The sequence below is a fragment of the Bos taurus genome, chromosome 23 (genome assembly GCF_002263795.3).
Source record: "Bos taurus isolate L1 Dominette 01449 registration number 42190680 breed Hereford chromosome 23, ARS-UCD2.0, whole genome shotgun sequence".
NCBI lineage: Eukaryota > Metazoa > Chordata > Mammalia > Artiodactyla > Bovidae > Bos > Bos taurus.
This window is the reverse complement of record NC_037350.1, coordinates 29,089,972-29,109,799: the sequence shown is the minus strand read 5'-3', so window position 1 is coordinate 29,109,799 and position 19,828 is coordinate 29,089,972. Positions and strand designations below refer to the sequence as shown.

The 19,828-nt window shown below is 44.0% G+C and overlaps 2 protein-coding genes and 1 non-coding gene across 6 annotated transcripts in view; 2 read left to right on the top strand and 1 right to left on the bottom strand.

The window, feature by feature from the left end:
• OR2H1D (olfactory receptor family 2 subfamily H member 1D) overlaps nt 1-19,828 on the top strand; it is a 43,452-nt gene that overhangs the window by 14,638 nt on the left and 8,986 nt on the right. For 2 of the 4 annotated variants that reach the window (XM_059880253.1, XM_059880252.1), the window contains 3 exons: nt 2,278-2,378; nt 6,367-6,559; nt 16,629-18,031. The gene's annotated coding sequence lies outside the window, so the exon portion shown is untranslated. Of the gene's footprint in view, nt 1-2,277; nt 2,379-6,366; nt 6,560-16,628; nt 18,032-19,828 lie in introns of those variants that run through there. The other 2 variants (XM_024983834.2, XM_010818407.4) reach the window with 2 other exon arrangements.
• OR2H1 (olfactory receptor family 2 subfamily H member 1) lies at nt 6,636-7,574 on the top strand. Its single transcript, NM_001390162.1, has one exon. It carries the CDS (start codon nt 6,636-6,638, stop codon nt 7,572-7,574), a length of 939 nt encoding a protein of 312 aa, NP_001377091.1.
• On the bottom strand, nt 17,149-17,254 carry LOC112443888 (U6 spliceosomal RNA). Its single transcript, XR_003032296.1, has one exon. It is a non-coding gene; the product is annotated as a U6 spliceosomal RNA (small nuclear RNA).

Genomic DNA, 19,828 nt, shown 5'->3' with positions numbered 1-19,828 from the left:
GCATATCAAAAAGCAGAGACATTACTTTGCCAACAAAGGTCCATCTACTCAAGACTATGGTTTTTCCAGTAGTCATGTATGGATGTGAGAGTTGGACTATAAAGAAAGCTGAGTGCTGAAAATTTGATGCTTTTGAACTGTGGTGTTGGAGAAGACTCTTGAGAGTCCCTCAGACTGTGAGGAGATCCAACCAGTCCATCCTAAAGGAGATCAGTCCTGAGTTTTCATTGGAAGGACTGATGTTGAAACTGAAACTCCAATACTTTGGCCACCTGATGCGAAGAGCTGACTCATTTGGAAAAGACCCTGATGCTGGGAAAGACTAAGGGAAGGAGGAGAAGGGAACGACAGAGGATGAGATGGTTGGATGGCATCACCGACTCAATGGGCATGGGTTTGGGTAAGCTCCGGAAGTTGGTGATGGACAGGGAGGCCTGGCGTGCTGCAGTTCATGGGGTCGCAAACAGTCTGACAGGACTGAGTGACTGAACTGAACTGATAGTAGGTTAATTGTCATGATCCTGTGCCTTCCCTACTCCCAAACATGCAACATCCACTAATATTTTACATAATCCCAAACTTGGAAAAATCAATAATATACTCTATAATATTATCTGAAATCAAGAGAATTTAATATTAGCTAAAATCAGAGGTCAAATCTAATCTTTGGTTAGATTTTTGGTCAAATCTAATCAAATAAACCAAATATATGTAATGTATATATATATATACAACTCAAAACTATCACTGAGCCATGATCTTAGTCTGATGGCAACATGTGAAAATTGACTAAATGGACAAAATACCCGGAGTAGTTACTGCACTAGGAGGTGTGGGATGGCCTGTGGGCCAGTGGCCCACATCCACTTTGCAGCTCTCAGGCCTTCCTAGAATAAATTCAGACTCTGCTTCCTACTTTTATGCAAGCTCTTTAACTATTCTCAAGCTTAGTACTTTCTTCTGTCAGCTGGAGATTTCATTTAGGATTAAGCTCTGTTATTATTAACAGATACCTAAAAATATTTGGCTTTGTAAAGATATAAGTGGCTTCAAAATTCAGAAGTAGAAGATTCAGAGCCAATGTGGTAGTTCTGTTCAAAAAAAAGCAACTCAGGACCCCCTTCCTTTGAAGGGGGTCTGACCTTTTAGGACACGGTCCACATTGTTGTGGTCCAAAATGGTATCTAGTGCTCCGGCCATTACATCATTATTCCAGGAACAGAGAGCTTCAGTGGTATTTTTTAAAAGGCTCCATGAAATGGCCAGAAGAGATTTCTCCTACATCCTATTGCCTAGCATCTTACAACCACATGAAATTGAAAGGGAGGCTGTGAAATAGTCCTTAAGTAGGCATGCTGTTGTTCCCCTTGTTGTTGCTGTTTGGTTGCTAAGTCATGTCCAACTCTTTTGTGACCCCATGGCCTGTGGCCCACCAGGCTCCTCTGTCCATGGGATTTTCCAGGCAAGAATACCGGAGTAGGTTGTCATTTCCTTCTCCAGGGGATTTTCCCGACCCAGAGATTTAACCCGCATCCCCTGCAGCTCGTGCACTGGCAGGCAGACTCCTTACCACTGAGGGAAGCCCATGACACTCAGGAGGTGGTAGTAAAAAGAAAACAATACCCTTGTACTCCCCTGTGACACAGGGGAGCAGAGGGAGACCTTTCTATTTACCAAAGGGAGCGATGTTTCTGGCACATTTACTCTAGATCTTCCTGTCTTTTCTTAACCATGATTAGTGGCAGTCGCTAATTAGCTGTGAATTGCGAGGCCCCCAGTCTTGGCAGAATTGAGGAGGTGTTTCTCTCATGGGATAAGAGTCCTGGGATCACTCCCTTCATCACCTCACCACTCTTCCCTTTTTACCTCCAGTACCACTAAAAGAGAAGTTAACTTCCTGGATTGAGGAGGAGAACTTGTTATCAAAAAGCTCCACAGTAAAAGGCTGCCTCTGGCCTCACAGGCTCAGCAAAGTGATGGTGGGATGTGGTTATTACATGACCTCCTCAGCCACCACCCTGGGTTCAAATCTCAGCGGTGGTGCTTGCTAGCTACACTTTCAGAACAAGTGATTCATCCTCTGTTCATTCTCATTTCTGTGTCCGAAAAAGAAGATAATAATTGTGCACATCTCTTGAAGTTGTCATAAAGAGCAATCTACTGTGATGTGCTTTGCAAAGTGACTGGGGAAGGAACCCATAGCAATCATTACCCTTACCTGAAATCTGAGCTTTAATCAATTTCAAGGATATAGTATTTCTCATAATTTGCTTTTAGTTTTCAGTATGAGGATCAAGTGAAGGCTCAAACCAGTCCAAAGCTCCATATCCTGGGGATGCTCTGGCAGCAAGGCAATGAGGAGACTGACTTGATTGTGGGTAAGTCACATATTTATTCTTCTCCTATAGCCCATCCATTACTATATATCATCATTAATATTATGAATGAAACAGGGTCTAGAAATCTGGCCCTGGCACTTACTAGCTGGATCATCTTGGGTGACTTACTCATCCTTTCTGAAGCTGTTTCTTCTATAAATGAGGGATAGTATCAACAAGTTTTTTCATGGTTTTTGTGAAATACAGATATTGAGAATTTTTTTTAACATAGTGCCTGGTGCTTAGGAAACACTCAAGAGATGATAACTATGAAAATAATATGAGATTATCATTACTGGATGTGGAATTTGCATCTCATGACCTTGTAGCTCTTAGAAATGACTGACTCTTTGGTGACCGATAAAAGATTAAACATGCACATGAATATTGGAATCAATGGGAACTGGAAGTAGTGTTTGCTTTTCTTGGTGTAAGAGAAAAGAAGAACCTAGAGAAAGAGGATGAGGAAAAGACCTGTTACGAAAAACAGACAAAAAGAAGGAACGGAGAGTCAAAGGAAGATAGAACCTAAAGATATCCAGAAATAACATACAGAGTAAGGAAACACATTGCCAAGAAAATAAGAATATGGGAAATTCTACAGCTGATGGATAAATAAAACTTGGTGGGTAATTGCTGAGATACAAGCAATAGGACCACTATAAAGTTCAAAAGAAATTTAAAATAAGCCGAATACCAATTACTTCCTAAAGGGCAAAGAGAAGATGTCTCTTTGTGATCAGATGTGATCAGAGAGGTACCCAGAGCTATGGGTAACATTTGTTCTGCTCTTAAATTGAGTCGGGGGCAGATATGCCATGTGTTTATTTTATTATCCTGTAAAGCTTATAGACATATTTTATACACTCTTTATTACTCAAATTGTTGGGAATTCCCTGGTGGTCCAGTGGTTAGGACTCCACATTTTCACTGCATGGATTCAATGCCTGGTCAGGGAACTAATATCCCACAAGCTACCAAAAAAAAAAAAAAGTTATTAAAGGGAACAAATCTTATCCTCAAAGGGAAAGTAATGATGGAAGAAGAACTAGAGAAGAAGATAAAAAGGAGTCCTTACAAAAAGGGGAAGAAATGCAGCTTCTAACACAAAATGGTGACTTTGTGATGAAGAAATGCTTTGTTGTTGTTGTTGTTTAGTAGCAAAGCCGTGTTGACTCTTTGGTGACCCCATGGACTGTAGCCTGCCAGGCTCCTCTGGAATCTTCCAGGCAAGAATACTGGAGTGGGCTGCCATTTCCTCCTCCAGGGGATCTTCCCAACCCAGGGGTCAGACACACATCTCCTGCATCCCCTGCACTGGCAGACAGATTCTTTACCACTGAGCCAACATGGAAGCCTATCCCATTCCAAAAGCTTCTGGGACATTTTCTGCCATCAAAGCTACCCACATGCTTGCCACCACATCCCCTCAATGGTTTCCTACGATTGTCTCTTCTCAGAAGACCCCCAATTCTGCCCCTTGACTGCCAGAGTGGTTCCACATCTTGCAACCATCTGTGGGCTCAGTTCAGTTCAGTCACTTAGTCATGTCCAACTCTTTGAAACCCCATTGACTGCAGCACGCCAGGCTTCCCTGTCCATCACCAACTCCTGGAGCTTACTCAAACTCAGGTCCATCCAGTCGGTGATACCATCCAACCATCTCATCTTCTGTCATCCCCTTCTCCTCCTGCCTTCAATCTTTCCCGGCATCAGGGTCTTTTCCAATGAGTCAGTTCTTCGCATCAGGTGGCTAAAGTATTGGAGTTTCAGCTTCAGCATCAGTCCTTCCAATGAATATTCAGGACTCATTTCCTTTAGGATTGTTTGTGAGCTCACCTGTGACCCAAACTGTCTTTCACAGCAAAGATTTGGGTCACCTTCTCCAGGATGTTTTCTTGACTTACTTGCCCAGAATCCTCCTTACTGTTCAGACTTCCTTCTCCCACACACCCATCATCTTTGCTTTATTTGCCTTCAATTTCTTGGCGATCTCAACATTTTCTATGCCTTTCCTCCCTTTTGAACTACTGCATGAGGCCAGCTGTACACCAATCTCTGCTTCTTCTGGTGAGACTTGAACCCATCACTGAAAAGTTGTTGTTGAATCACGCGAAGACACCGGGATTCTTGGCCCCTGGAGGAGAAGAATTCAATCCGGGCCAGAGACGAGGCTTGATCGCTCAGAGCTTTTGTGTAATAAAGTTTTATTAAAGTATAAAGGAGATAGAGAAAGCTTCTGACATAGGCATCAGAAGGGGGCAGAAAGAGTACCCGCTTGCTAGTGTTAACAATGAAGTTATATAATCCAAAGAATGTCTAGAGATTGTAAAGACCTCATCAGACCTACTCCCATAATTTACATTTTAAGATAACAGCCAGAAGGTTTGATCCAGACACTGTCCTTAGGCAGGATACATTATTGTTATATAATCCTAAGGAATGTAGAGAAAGAAAAAAAGTTTGTCCTTTCTTCCTCCTTGAGAATTCCAGACCCCTCTCTCCTTGGGGACCCCTAGACTCCTTATCAACCTGCCTAGGAAATGACTCTCTCATCACCTTATACCTGAAGACGTTTTCATTTCAGTAGCTAAGGAAAGGCTACTATACGACCAAGGTCACACATAAGTGATAGGCACCAGATCTTTTATGGGGAAATTTGCTATAAAAAAACATTACTATGAGTATGAACAAAATTATGAGTATGAGCTACAGTCAATGTTTTGCCAATGGTGGATTTTCTATATTGAGTAGCTGTACTGTGTTTACATAAAAGAATTTCCTTTTGATTAGAAACTACATGTTAACATATAAAGGTGTGAAGAAGCATTATGTATGCAACCTACTCGCCAATAGCTCTGAATAAATATAACTGTGTATATAAAGAAAAGATAGAATGATTTAAAAGTGGCAAATACTAACAATTCATTGATCAAGAATAAACAAGAATTTTTAGACTTGGAAATTTTCTGCAAGTTTCAGAGTTGGATATAGAAAGTTTTAAAATCTCAAATACTGAGTAGAATTAAGAAAGCATTCAACAAATTCTATATTCTACTTAAATATCTCAATAGCAACTCAGCATATTTTGCTTTTGATGTAATCTTATCTGAAAGGGAAAGTATTTTTTTAATTACATCATCTTCCTTATTTCAAGGTCCAATTAGTATAGATGTTTCTACTTCCAAAGCAAGACAACTGGCAGCCTGTTTGGTCTTATTTTGTGACATGCATGTAATGTTAAGTTGAGCTTAGGGCTTTATTAAAAAAAATATTTATTTATTTATTTATTTATTTGGATGCATGAGGTCTTAGTGTGGCACGTGGGATCTTTAGTTGTGACATGTGGGATCTAATTCCCTGACCAGAGATCAAACCTGGGCCTCCTGCATTAGGAGCTCGAAATCTTAGCCACTGACCACCAGGGAAGTCCTCAGGTTTTTTAGTTATAGAAAATGCTCTTGTACTTAGTTTAATAAATCACAATTTTTTAAAATATTTATTTGTCTGTGCCAGGTCTGATATGTATGTGGGATCTGGTTCCCTGATCAGGGATCGAACCCTAGCCCCCTGTATTGGGAGCTCGGAGTCTTAGCCACGGGACCACCAGGGAATTCCCAATCACAATTTTTTCATGGGACAAGATAACTTAGTTAATATCTCTATAGTGGGGTCACTTCATACAGAGAAGAAATGTCCTTAATTCATACATTCTGCCTCTGGTGGCTCTCCTACAAATGAAAGTAAAGCGGATAAAACATGAGTGATCCAGAAAATTTATCATCCAAAGTAGGAAGTACTGCATAGATACTCTCAGGAAGGAAACTCAGTAAAAATGATTCCTTTGGTAATGATTTCTGACATAAGGGAATATCGAAAACTACCACAGTCCTCAGAACAAAATAGGCATTCAATAAATGATTGGTGAATTAAGGAAAACTAATTAATTATTCCATATTTCACATCAGTTTCTTTTGCCTTCACTCAGTAAGTCTGAGATACCAGTGTGAGTCTCCGTCTGTCTTCTGCACATTCACGGCTTCCTCACTCTCACTGGACCACATTTGACCAGGAGGAGCAGAAGAGAAGGAGCTGCTGGATGGCGATGTGCTGGGAAAGAGGCTGAGTGAGTGACGACAGAAGAGAAATGCCCACCTGGTATGACCTGACAAGTGCCCAAGGTGAGTTATTATAAGACAGGTGGGAACACACAGCTCAGACAGCCCTCATCCCTCTAGGTCTGGACAAGAACAGGCCATGGTCAACCACAGCTTCCCAGTGGACTTCCTCCTTCTGGGCTTCTCTGAACACCCAGGGCTTGAAAGAATCCTCTTCATGGTTGTCTCAATCTCTTACCTCCTGACTCTGGTGGGCAACACACTCATCATCCTGCTGTCCATGCTGGACCCCAGGCTCCACTCCCCGATGTACTTTTTCCTCTCCAACCTCTCCTTCCTGGACCTCTGCTTCACCACAAGCTGTGTCCCGCAGATGCTGGTCCACCTCTGGGGCCCAAGGAAGACCATCAGCTTCCTTGGCTGCTCTGTCCAGCTCTTCATCTTCCTGTTCCTGGGGACCACGGAGTGTGTCCTCCTGACCGTGATGGCCTTTGACCGCTACGTGGCTGTCTGCCAGCCCCTCCACTATGCCACCATCATCCACCCCCGCCTGTGCTGGCAGCTGGCGGCCGTGGCCTGGGTAATGGGTCTGGTCCAATCGGTAGTCCAGACACCACCGACCCTCCGCCTGCCCTTCTGCCCACATCGGCAGATAGATGACTTTGCGTGTGAGGTCCCTTCTCTAATTCAACTGTCCTGTGGAGACACCACCTACAATGAAATCCAGTTAGCTGTGTCCAGTTTCATCTTCCTGGTCATGCCACTTACCCTCATCCTTATCTCTTACGGTTCCATTGCCTGGGCAGTGCTGAGGATTAACTCGGCCATAGCATGGAGGAAGGCTCTGGGGACCTGCTCTTCCCATCTCATTGTGATCACCTTATTCTACAGTTTAGTCATTGCTGTCTACCTCCAGCCCAAAAATCCTTATGCCCAGAAGAGAGGCAAGTTCTTTGGTCTCTTCTATGCAGTGGGCACTCCTTTACTTAATCCCCTCATATACAGCCTGAGGAACAAGGAGGTAAAGGGGGCGCTCAGGAGGTTGCTGGGGAAAGACAAGGACTCCAGGGAGAACTAAAGGTAAGCTGTTTGATGTGCTTTCATTGAAAGGATATTCTTTATTCTTTTTTGGACAAGTTTGACCTCTCCAGTCTACAGCCTTCCCTATACCTATCCAATCCACTACGGTGAGTCACAGTGTATGCGTGTGTGTGTGTCTGTGTGTGTGTCTGTGTGTGTGTGTGTTACAGGAGACATGTATGTTGGAAAGGGGAAACAGAGTTTAAAAAAAAAGAATAGACAGAACTTCAAAGAGCTTTGGTATGAGTGAAAACAAGGAGAAGTTTGGGGTCTACGTGTAGGCAGGAGTAAGCATCATGATGCTTAGGCCTTCCCTGATGGCAGGCCTTCCCTGGGACCCGCCCCACCATGTACTTTTCCCATACTTTCTAGAAGGAAGAGAACAGCCCCTGAATGCAGGGAACAGGGCCTGGAGGAAGCATGCAGCCTGGAGGACAGGTAGACAAGAGCTGTTCTCCCAGGACTATGAGTGTTCAGGGCCCCACCAGCCTGTCCTCCAGGTGACACTCGCGCCCATCAGCTGATGCCACGTGGCCTGCAGGCTTCTGCAGGGTTGCCAGGGCCTCAACAGTTGAGCAAAGCAAAGACTGAACCCCTGAGGTCTCCACTCCCAGGCAGAATATATTAATCATGTCTTTCATTTGTTATATCTTGATGCTTTGACAGAAAAACATCTGTTTCTGCTTTATTGACTATGCCAAAGCCTTTGATCACAATAAACTGTGGAAAATTCTGAAAGAGATGGGAATACCAGGCCACCTGACCTGCCTCTTGAGAAACCTATATGCAGGTCAGGAAGCAACAGTTAGAACTGGACATGGAACAACAGACGGGTTCCAAATAGGAAAAGGAGTACATCAAGGCTGTATATTGTCACCCTGCTTATTTAACTTATATGCAGAGTACATCATGAGAAATGCTGGGCTGGAAGAAGCACAAGCTGGAATCAAGATTGCCAGGAGAAATATCAATAACCTCAGATATGCAGAGGACACCACTCTTACGGCAGAAAGTGAAGAGGAACTAAAAAGCCTCTTGAAAGTGAAAGAGGAGAGTGAAAAAGTTGGCTTAAAGCTCAACATTCAGAAAACGAAGATCATGGCATCTAGTCCCATCACTTCATGGAAAATAGATGGGGAAACAGGGGAAACAGTGTCAGATTTTATTTTTGGGGGGCTTCAAAATCACTGCAGATGGTGACTGCAGCCATGAAATTAAAAGACGCTTACTCCTTGGAAGAAAAGTTATGACCAACCTAGATAGCATATTGAAAAGCAGAGACATTACTTTGCCAACAAAGGTCCATCTAGTCAAGGCTATGGTTTTTCCAGTGGTCATGTACGGATATGAGAGTTGGACTGTCAATAAGGCTGAGCACCAAAGAATTGATGCTTTTGAAGTGTGGTGTTGGAGAAGACTCTTGAGAGTCCCTTGGACTGCAAGGAGATCCAACCAGTCCATTCTAAAGGAGATCAGTCCTGGGATTTCTTTGGAAGATCAGATCAGATCAGTGGCTCAGTTGTGTCTGACTCTTTGCAACCCCATGAATCGCAGCACGCCAGGCCTCCCTGTCCATCACCAACACCCGGAGTTCACTCAGACTCACGTCCATTGAGTCAGTGATGCCATCCAGCCGTCTCATCCTCTGTCGTCCCCTTCTCCTCTTGCCCCCAATCCTTCCCAGCATCAGAGTCTTTTCCAATGAGTCAACTCTTCCCATGATGTGGCCAAAGTACTGGAGTTTCAGCTTTAGCATCATTCCTTCCAAAGAACACGCAGGGCTGATCTCCTTCAGAATGGACTGGTTGGATCTCCTTGCAGTCCAAGGGACTCTCAAGAGTCTTCTCCAACACCACACTTCAAAAGCATCAATTCTTTGGCGCTCAGCCTTCTTCACAGTCCAACTCTCACATCCATACATGACCATCGGAAAAACCATAGCCTTGACTAGACAAACCTTTGTTGGCTAACTAATGTCTCTGCTTTTCAATATGCTATCTAGGTTGGTCATAACTCTCCTTCCAAGGAGTAAGCGTCTTTTAATTTCATGGCTGCAGTCACCATCTGCAGTGATTTTGGAGCTCAGAAAAAAAAATCTGACACTGTTTCCCCTGTTTCCCCATCTATTTCCCATGAAGTGATGGGACCGGATGCCATGATCTTCATTTTCTGAATGTTGAGCTTTAAGCCAACTTTTTCACTCTACTCTTTCACTTTCATCAGGAGGCTTTTTAGTTCCTCTTCACTTTCTGCCATAAGGGTGGTGTCATCTGCATATCTGAGGTTATTGATATTTCTCCCGGCAGTCTTGATGCCAGCTTGTGCTTCTTCCAGTCCAGTGTTTCTCATGATGTACTCTGCATATAAGTTAAATAAACAGGGTGACAATATACAGCCCTGACGAACTCCTTTTCCTATTTGGAACTCGTCTGTTCTTCCATGTCCAGTTCTAACTGTTGCTTCCTGACCTGCATACAAATTTCTCAATAGGCAGGTCAGGTGGTCTGGTATTCCCATCTCTTTCAGAATTTTCCACAGTTTATTGTGATCCACACAGTCAAAGGCTTTGGCATAGTCAATAAAGCAGAAATAGATGTTTTTCTGGAACTCTCTTGCTTTTTCCATGATCCAGTGGATGTTGGCAATTTGGTCTCTGGTTCTTCTGCCTTTTCTAAAACCAGCATGAACATCAGGAAGTTCACGGTTCATGTTTTGCTGAAGCCTGGCTTGGAGAATTTTGAGCATTACTTTACTAGCGTGTGAGATGAGTGCAATTGTGTGGTAGTTTGAGCATTCTTTGGCATTGCCTTTCTTTGGAATTGGAATGAAAACTGACCTTTTCCAGCCCTGTGGCCACTGCTGAGTTTTCCACATTTGCTGGCATATTGAGTGCAGCACTTTCACAGCATCATCTTTCAGGATTTGGAATAGCTCAACTGGAATTCTATCACCTCCACTAGCTTTGTTCATAGTGATGCTTCCTAAGGCCCACTTGACTTCACATTCCAGGATGTCTGGCTCTAGGTCAGTGATCACACCATCGTGATTATCTGGGTTATGAAGATCTTTTTTGTACAGTTCTTCTGTGTATTCTTGCCACCTCTTCTTCATATCTTCTGCTTCTGTTAGGTCCATACCATTTCTGTCCTTTATCGAGCTCATCTTTGCATGAAATGTTCCTTTGCTATCGCTGATTTTCTTGAAGAGATCTCTAGTCTTTCCCATTCTGTTGTTTTCCTCTATTTCTTTGCAATGATCGCTGAAGAAGGCTTTCTTATCTCTTCTTGCTATTCTTTGGAACTCTGCATTCAGATGCTTATATCTTTCCTTTTCTCCTTTGCTTTTCGCTTCTCTTCTTTTCACAGCTATTTGTAAGGCCTCCTCAGACAGCCATTTTGCTCTTTTGCATTTCTTTTCCATGGGGATGGTCTTGATCCCTGTCTCCTGTACAATGTCACGAACCTCATCCCATAGTTCATCATGCACTCTATCTATCAGATCTAGGCCCTTAAATCTATTTCTCACTTCCACTGTATAATCATAAGGGATTTGATTTAGGTCATACCTGAATGGTCTAGTGGTTTTCCCTACTTTCTTCAATTTCAGTCTGAATTTGGCAATAAGGAGTTCATGGTCTGAGCCACAGTCAGCTCCTGGTCTTGTTTTTGCTGACTCTATAGAGCTTCTCCATCTTTGGCTGCAAAGAATATAATCAATCTCATTTCAGTGTTGACCATCTGGTGATGTCCATGTATAGAGTCTTCTCTTGTATTGTTGGAAGAGGGTGTTTGTTATGACCAGTGCATTTTCTTGGCAAAACTCTATCAGTCTTTGCCCTGCTTCATTCCGTACTCCAAGGCCAAATTTTCCTGATACTCCAGGTGTTTCTTGACTTCCTACTTTTGCATTCCAGTCCCCTATAATGAAAAGGACATCTTTTTGGGGTGTTAGTTCTAAAAGGTCTTGTAGGTCTTCATAGAACCGTTCAACTTCAGCTTCTTCAGCATTCCTGGTTGGGGCATAGACTTGGATTACTGTGATATTGAATGGTTTGCCTTGGAAACGAACAGAGATCATTCTGTCGTTTTTGAGATTGCATCCAAGTACTGCATTTTGGACTCTTTTGTTGACCATGATGGCTACTCCATTTCTTCTGAGGGATTCCTGCCTGCAGTAGTAGATATAATGGTCATCTGAGTTAAATTCATCCATTCCAGTCCACTTCAGTTCGCTGATTCCTAGAATGTCGACATTCACTCTTGCCATCTCCTGTTTGACCACTTCCAATTTGCCTTGATTCATGGACCTGACATTCCAGGTTCCTATGCAATATTGCTCTTTACAGCATCAGACCTTGCTTCTATCACCAGACACATCCACAGCTGGGTATTCTTTTTGCTTTGGCTCCATCCCTTCATTCTTTCTGGAGTTATTTCTCCACTGATCTCCAATAGCATATTGGGAGTTTCTCTTTCAGTATCCTATCATTTTGCCTTTTCATACTGTTCATGGGGTTCTCAAGGTAAGAATACTGAAGTGGTTTGCCATTCCCTTCTCCAGTGGACCACATTCTGTCAGATCTCTCCACCATGACCCACCCATCTTGGGTTGCCCCACGGGCATGGCTTAGTTTCATTGAGTTAGACAAGGCTGTGGTCCTAGTGTGATTAGATTGACTAGTTTTCTGTGATTATGGTTTCAGTGTGTCTGCCCTCTGATGCCCTCTTGCAACACCTACCATCTTACTTGGGTTACTTACTTGGGTTTCTCTTACCTCGGGCGTGGGGTATCTCTTCACGGCTGCTGTAGCAAAGCGCAGCCATTGCTCCTTATGCTAACGCTGAAACTCCAGTACTTTGATCACCTCATGCGAAGAGTTGACTCATTGGAAAAGACTCTGATGCTGGGAGGGATTGGGGGCAGGAGGAGAAGGGGACGACAGAGGATGAGATGGCTGGATGGCATCACCAACTCGAGTGAACTCGAGTGAGTTTGAGTGAACTCTCGGAGATGGTGATGGACAGGGAGGCCTGGCGTGCTGTGATTCATGGGGTCACAAAGAGTCGGACACGACTGAGAGACTGAACTGAACTGAACTGATGCTTTGACATCTGGGGTTTTGTTGGCCCTGGAGGGACTTGCCCCAAGACTAGCTCATTCCTGGACCTCCCTGGTGGCACAGTGGATAAGGATTCGCCTGCCAGTGCAGGGGACACAGATTCAACCCCTTGTCCTGGAAGATTCTGCATGCCATGGAGCAATGGTGCCCCAACTAGCAAGCCCCTGCTCTAGAGCCTGAGAATCGCAACTAATGAAGCCTGCTGGCTCTAGAGTCCTTGAGCCAAAACTAGTGAACCCCAATGCTGCAGCTTCTGAAACCTGCATGCCCTAGAGCCCGCAAGCCACAATTACTGACCCTGAGTGCTGCAACTATTGAAGCCCAGGCACCTAGAGCCTGTGCTCTGCAATAAGAGAAGCCACCACATGTGAAGCCTGTGCACCGGAACTAGAGAGCAGCCCCTGCCACAACTAGAGAAAGCCCTGGCACAACAGTTGCACAGTAAACAGATCACCCTGAGAACGGCTTTTCAAATGCAAATCAACCAACTCAGAGCTCAGTCCCCAACCACCTCCTTCATCAAGCCCTCACACTCCAGGCCACCATCCACCTGCCCAAATCTCACCAGGCGGGTTCCAGACAACTAGAAATAGCCCCTTTGTCAGAGTCCACTGACATTATACAAACTAGCTAGTTCTCAACCTCCTTCTTCTGTCTTGTCCATTCCTTTCTGCTGAAACCACATGAAAGCCTCCTGTCCATAGTTCTCTGCTCCTCTCTCTTCCTGTGACCAACTTTGCTGCTTTCTAACATGGCCCTGCACGGCCACCTCCTCTTGAAATCTATGAGTAATAAACCGTCTCTTCAGAGGCCATCATTTTTGAAACTGTTGACATAACTGAGTACATAACCGATACACTATACTTTAAGACAGTTTTAGAGGTGTGTCAGTTACCTCTTCCTGTCAGTTAAAGTAAGTTCCGCTCCCCTTACAGATTTCATAAATAGAAATCCTCACCTCCAACCTCACTGAGTGTCATGTGGCTCCTGACTGGCCAGACCCTAGTGACAACAGAGAACCTGCCCACTGGAGCTGGGGATTTACAGCCTGCAGCTGTTACAGGGGGAAACATGGGCTTCTTCCGAGAAAGACTAACCCAGGGGATTTCCTACCCAGTGAGGGCCAGAGTTCAGGGAAATGCTGCCCTTTACAGAAATGTGAAAAAAAAGCCTAGGATCCTGGTCACCCCCCTTTGCTCCTCCCTTCCTGTGTGATATGACCTCCCTCCCAGAGACAGAACAGACCCGGACTCCCCAGCTGCCTTCATTCCTGATCAAAAACATTTTTTTTCCTCAGGAGTTTTCACACGTGCTTGGCTACGAATGCAGCATCAGAATGGATTCTCTTGCTCTGTGTCCTAAAAAAGTAAAATTCTCTTAAAGACAGAATATTCTCAGCTTATATATTCTCTGTAGTTTTTGTTGCTTAGTTGCTAAGTCATGCCTGACTCTTTTGTGACCCTATGGACTGTAGCCTGCCAGGCTCCTCTGTCCATGGGATTTCCAGGCAAGAATACTGGAGTGGGTTGTCATTTCCTTCTCCAGGGGATCTTCCCTACCCAGGGATCGAACCCACATCTCCTGCATTGGTTCTTTACTACTGAGCCACCTGAGAAGACCCTGTTTATTCTCTAGCAATATAAAAATAAATCAGACAAGGAGTAGAATTAGACTGTGGGAATTCTAACAGGTTAAGGAGATGAAGTAAGTAGCACATCAGCCCATGAACCTCCCATCTGGCCCCAGGATGATGGAGTGGCCTTGACCAAATCAATCCACCCATCGAGTCCTCCCTGGGGAAGATGCTTCCTTTCCTTCTAGAAGTAAAGTCTCATGAGAGAATGTGAGAAAGTGCTTTGAAAACACACTATTAATAGAATAGAAAAAATAATGCTTTAGAAATGCAAACCAAACCCAAACCCAAACCTACTTTGGATTTTTATTTACTGATGGTTAGAATAGAAATTCATTGGAGGCAGAATGCATAGATGAGAGGTTCTAGCAAATCTTCTTCTCAAAACAAATTAATAAATTTGGACAAAATAGAAACAACCATTTCAGAACCTCTAGGAGTTAACCAAAGGCCACATAAGAAACTAAGAAGATCATTTAGCAAATGAACAAAATGAGGTGTGCAATGTATAAATAATGTGCTGGCAGTACCCTTTAAAAACATTTTGATTGATGTCTTTATTCTTGTTTGTTTTTAAGGCTTTTATTGAATTTGTTACAATATTGCTTCTGATTGATGTTTTCAACTCACACCCCTTGCATTGGAAGGCAAAGTCTGGACCACCAAGGAGGTCCCTATGCTGGCAGTATTTTTAAAAGGAAGGACAGTAGGGAATTCCCTCGTGGCCCAGTAGTTAGGACTCTGTGCTTTCACTGCTGAGGATGCAGGGCCAATCCCTGTTCTGGGAAGTAAGATCCCACAAGCCACACAGCCCAGTCAAAAGTATAAAAATATTAAATTTTTTTTAAAGTAAGGACATTGCACACTTATATTTATTTTATTTGTAGATGCATACCAGTTACCAATATATTGACTCAGCTCCAAATTCAGCTTCAGTAACTGTTATGCATTAATGGACAGAATTCCTTTCAAGATTTCTCCTTTACAGTGAGGAGGACATTAAGCTTCTTCAGAGGGTTCGGGAGGAACTGCAGGAGAAAGGGCTTCTCTCTCTGGGTCCAGTGGTTGCACTGGTCCAGGGAGAAGGTATGAGGACATCCGGTGTTGCCCTGTCCCAGCTGTGTGCCCAGAAGACACGAGCCCTCAGCAGTCCCACAGCCCTAACCCAGCCTGATGGTTGCCTTCTCACAGCCCTTCCAACGTGGGTGCCCCACACTCCACATCTCCCATCCACTCCCACCTCTCTTACTCCAAAGACCAAAGGGCAGTTGTAGAGATTCTACCACGTACGTACATTCCAGTTATATATTCAGGGTCTTCAATGATGACTACCGGGTAGGTCCATGCACCTAACAGATCCATTGAGATCTGGACTGGGCCAGGATGCCATTTATTAGAGAACTCCATAAGCCCTGCTCTGATGGGGGAGGGGGCGTGATAATGATGCAGCTACATCATATGAGGGTTAGACTGAACGCTTAGTGCTCTTCCAACCCTAGGCTTTTATAATTCTGTGTCACAGTGTGCTCTGACTCAAAAAGACTGAAATGGAAAAGGAAGAAGTAGAGAACTTTAAAAAGCAGGCAAGGACTTCCCTCATGGTTCAGTGGTTAAGAAACCACGTGCCAATGCAGGAGACGGGGGTCTGATCCCTGGTCCTGGAAGATCCCACATGCCCAAGCACCACAACCAGAGAGTAACTCCCACTGGCTGCAACCAGAAAAAGCCCTAGCATAGCCACCCAAAAATAAAATTAACCAATTAATTTTTAAAAATAAAATAAACATGGCATCCTGGGACTTCCCTGATGGTCCCGAGGTTGAGAATCCACCTTCCAATGCAGGGGATGCTGGTTCAATCTCTGTTCAGGGAGTTAAGAACCCACATGCTATGAAACCCTGACATCACAACTAGAGAAAAGCCTGCCCACAGCAACTAAGACCTCAGGTAGAGCCAAAAAAATAAAAATGGGATCCTGAATTGATGAATCAGAGGCTTGAAAGGACTATCTGGAAGCCTGGGGGGACTCTCTGGAGGTGGAGAAAAGGAGAGATCACTTAGTTCTCCCTATTAACAGAATCGGTTGGTAACCTTTTTACCTCCCACAGGGATGACTATTGCTGAAGCATCTCCTCTAGATATTCCCCCGAAGGAATATCTAGCTAGTTGCCTGTAAACTGTGAGCCCCAGGGTCTTAGCACAGTAATGAGTGCTACCTCTCCATGGGATGGGCGTCCTGGGACTCCTCCCTCCACCACCACACCAGTGTCAATCCTTAACCTCCCTTCCCACAAAAACAGGTTAACAGCTCCTGCAGACAGAGGGAGAAGATTCTTTTGCCATTTCACTCCCAAGGAGCTCCACAGCATAGGTAACTCTGACCTCCACTCCATTGACCTCACCTTCCCTCCAGAGATGCTCAGGGCTGTGGTTGGGGCACAGTCTCTGCAACCCACTGCATGAGTGTGTGCTAAGTCACTTCAGTCTTATCTGACTTTTTGTGACCCTATGGACTGTAGCCTGTCAGGCTCCTCTGTCCATGGGATTCTCCAGGCAAAAATACTGGAGTGGGTTGCCATCCCCTCCTCCAGGGGATCTTCCCAACCCAAGAATCGAACCCTCATCTGGTTCTTTACCACTAGCACCAGCAGGGGAGCCCCTACAACCCACTATGCTGTGCTTAGTCGCTCAGTCATGTTCAACTTTTTACTACCCCATGGATGGTAGCCCCCTAGGCTGATCTATCCACGGGGATTCTCCAGGCAAGAATACTGGAGTGGGTTCTACAACCCACTACTTAGATTCAAATATCAGCTTACTAACTACATTGTCTGAGTAAAGTTATTTAAACATTCTTGAGCAGGGGCCATGCTAATCTTCTCTGTATCATTTTAATTTTAGTATATGTGCTGCCCAGAGGGAGCACAAGCTATTTAAATATTCTTAGTTTCAATTTTCTCATCTTACTCAGTGACTAAACCACCACCACCACCAAAAGGAAAATAACACACAGAACTGTGGTAAGGACAATCAGAGATGTGCTGGCAAAGGTTTAACAACCAGCTGGGCTGTGGAGAGACAGAGCCCTAAATTGAAGTGTTGCCAGTTTCCATTATGTAAATATGGCTGCCATGGCTGACTCAAGCTACCAATAGTTTAGCATGTGTCTCACAAAATTCCTGAAAATTTAACAATCAAGAGCTGCTGCTGCTGCTAAGTCGCTTCAGTCGTGTCCGATTCTGTGTAACCCCATAGACAGCAGCCCCCCAGGCTCTGCCGTCCCTGGGATTCTCCAGGCAAGAAGACTGGAGTGGGTTGCCATTTCCTTCTCCAATGCATGAAAGTGAAAAGTGAAAGTGAAGTCGCTCAGTCGTGTCCAACTCTTAGCGACCCCATGGACTGCAGCCTACCAGGCTCCTCCGTCCATGGGATTTTCCAGGCAAGAGTACTGGAGTGGGGTGCCATCTCCCTCTCCGAACAATCAAGAGCTAGTATGAGTCAACTGCAACATATGACATGTGCATACGCTTAGAAAAGTGCCTAGCAGTAAGTATTAACAATCTGTATTGTGATCAGACACCTACTGCCCATTCAAGGATGTCCATTCCTCTTTACTTTAGGTTTTCCCCTTGAAAAGAAGGCTAGGCACCAGTTAAGAGTTTTGTCATCATTGGCAGCAAAAGAGATTTTTATCTAACTGAAGGTAAGTGAAAAGTTTGTTCTCCTCCTTTGAGGCAGGAGTTTTCACATTTCCTCATTCACATTTCCTCACATGTGAAATGTGAGGACATTTCACATGTCCTCAACAGCTTCAAACTAAAACAGGGACTAGAATCCCAACCCAGAAACTAACTGGCTGGTTGACCTTAGCCAAGTTACTTAACCTCTCCGAAACTGTTCCCTTCTTGGTAAATGTGGGATAATAACATAATATTGCAGCGTTACTATGAGAACTGGGTGTTCAAAGAGTTGATTGGCACCAAGCTTGACTCACAGGGAGCATTTAACAAATGTTATGGCTAATAGCAAGAGCTGGTACCGATCACTGGATTATGTAAAACTCCTTTTAGTGGACCCGCCAACCCCTGCCCTGGCTCCTAGCACAAGGCTGGTACTTTGGGGGTGCAAAAACTGAATCAATGTATAAGCTAAAGAATGAATGTGTCAGAGGGAAAAGGACTAGGAGAAAGATGCTAAATGAAAATAAAAGTCGAAAAGACAGATCAAAGGAGAGAAAAAGGAGAAACTCACTAAGAAAGATCTCATTTAAAGAGACTCAGGAATAAAGCAAGGGAATGAAATGGCAAAAGAATGAGAAAGTTAGAAATGAAAAAAAAAAGATTAGGATGATGGTGAATTAATCTTAAAAAATAGTTGGTTTTTGATTAAGGGTACAAGGACTTTTATAGTAAAGAAAATAAAGGAGGTGATGACTGCTCAAGGGGCCTGGGGTTTCTTTTTCTGGAGATGAAACATTCTGGAATTGATAATGCTGGCTGCACAATTTATGAATATACTAAAAACCATTAGGTTATACCCTTTAAAAGGGTGAATTTATGGTGTGTAAAATATATCTTCAAAAAATAAAACAAAGTCACAATTTAAAATTCAAAATGTTAAAAACAAATTCAAAACGGTGGTTACACTTTCAGGAATGGGCAATTGAGCAGTCAGGGAGGGGCCCCTAGGAGCTTCTAAGATACTTGAGACATTGATTCCGTCCAGGTTGGCACATATACCAGGGTTGACTTTATTACTCATTAGACTATAGAGATATGCTTTGTTTACACTTTCATTTGAGTATAACAATCTGAAAGTACTTTTAAATATATCCTATAAAGGAGAAAAGAACTACAGGAGAAAAAGAAAGAACAAACCAAGAAAGATGCAAAAGCAGAACTTTCTGGCAAAAGGGGGATGCAATAGAGCTTAAACACGGATGGAGATCTTGTGATGGGAGATGTTCAGGCCGCCCTAGAGCTGCAGGGCACTTTTGCCGCCTGCCACCATCCCCCAGCCGCCTTCTGAAGGTCTTGTAAGACCAGAGAACCCTGAGTCCTTGTCTCTCAACTGCCAGAGTGGCTGCAGCCTCCACCCCATTCCTGAGCTGACCTTCTATACCCCAGTACTTCCCTATTTATTTTTTTTAATCCAGTTACCTCCTCTAGGAAGCTTTCCCTGTTACACCTACCCAAGTTGGTCCTTCATCTTTCTGACTTTTTCTCTAATTCACTCAGTGTGTTGGTCCTTCATCTTTCTGACTTTTTCTCTAATTCACTCAGTGTGTTGGTATTCCTGACTTTTATCTTGGAGTCTTTGACAGTGTTCCTGAGATCTCCTCCATGATTTTAGTGTGCACGGGACCACCTCACCTCCTGCCTGTAGGCTTCCCAAGGCAGAGACTGAGCATGTGGACCAGCTTGCCAAGCAGGAATGTTGGTTCTGTGACTCAGGCAAGCAAACTGATCTGTCATTAGACACAAAGGGAAAACCTGTCTCA

Excerpts from the sequence above, each read along its gene's own strand:
- OR2H1 (NM_001390162.1), top strand. The coding sequence starts at position 6,636 with ATGGTCAACCACAGCTTCCCAGTGGACTTCCTCCTTCTGGGCTTCTCT.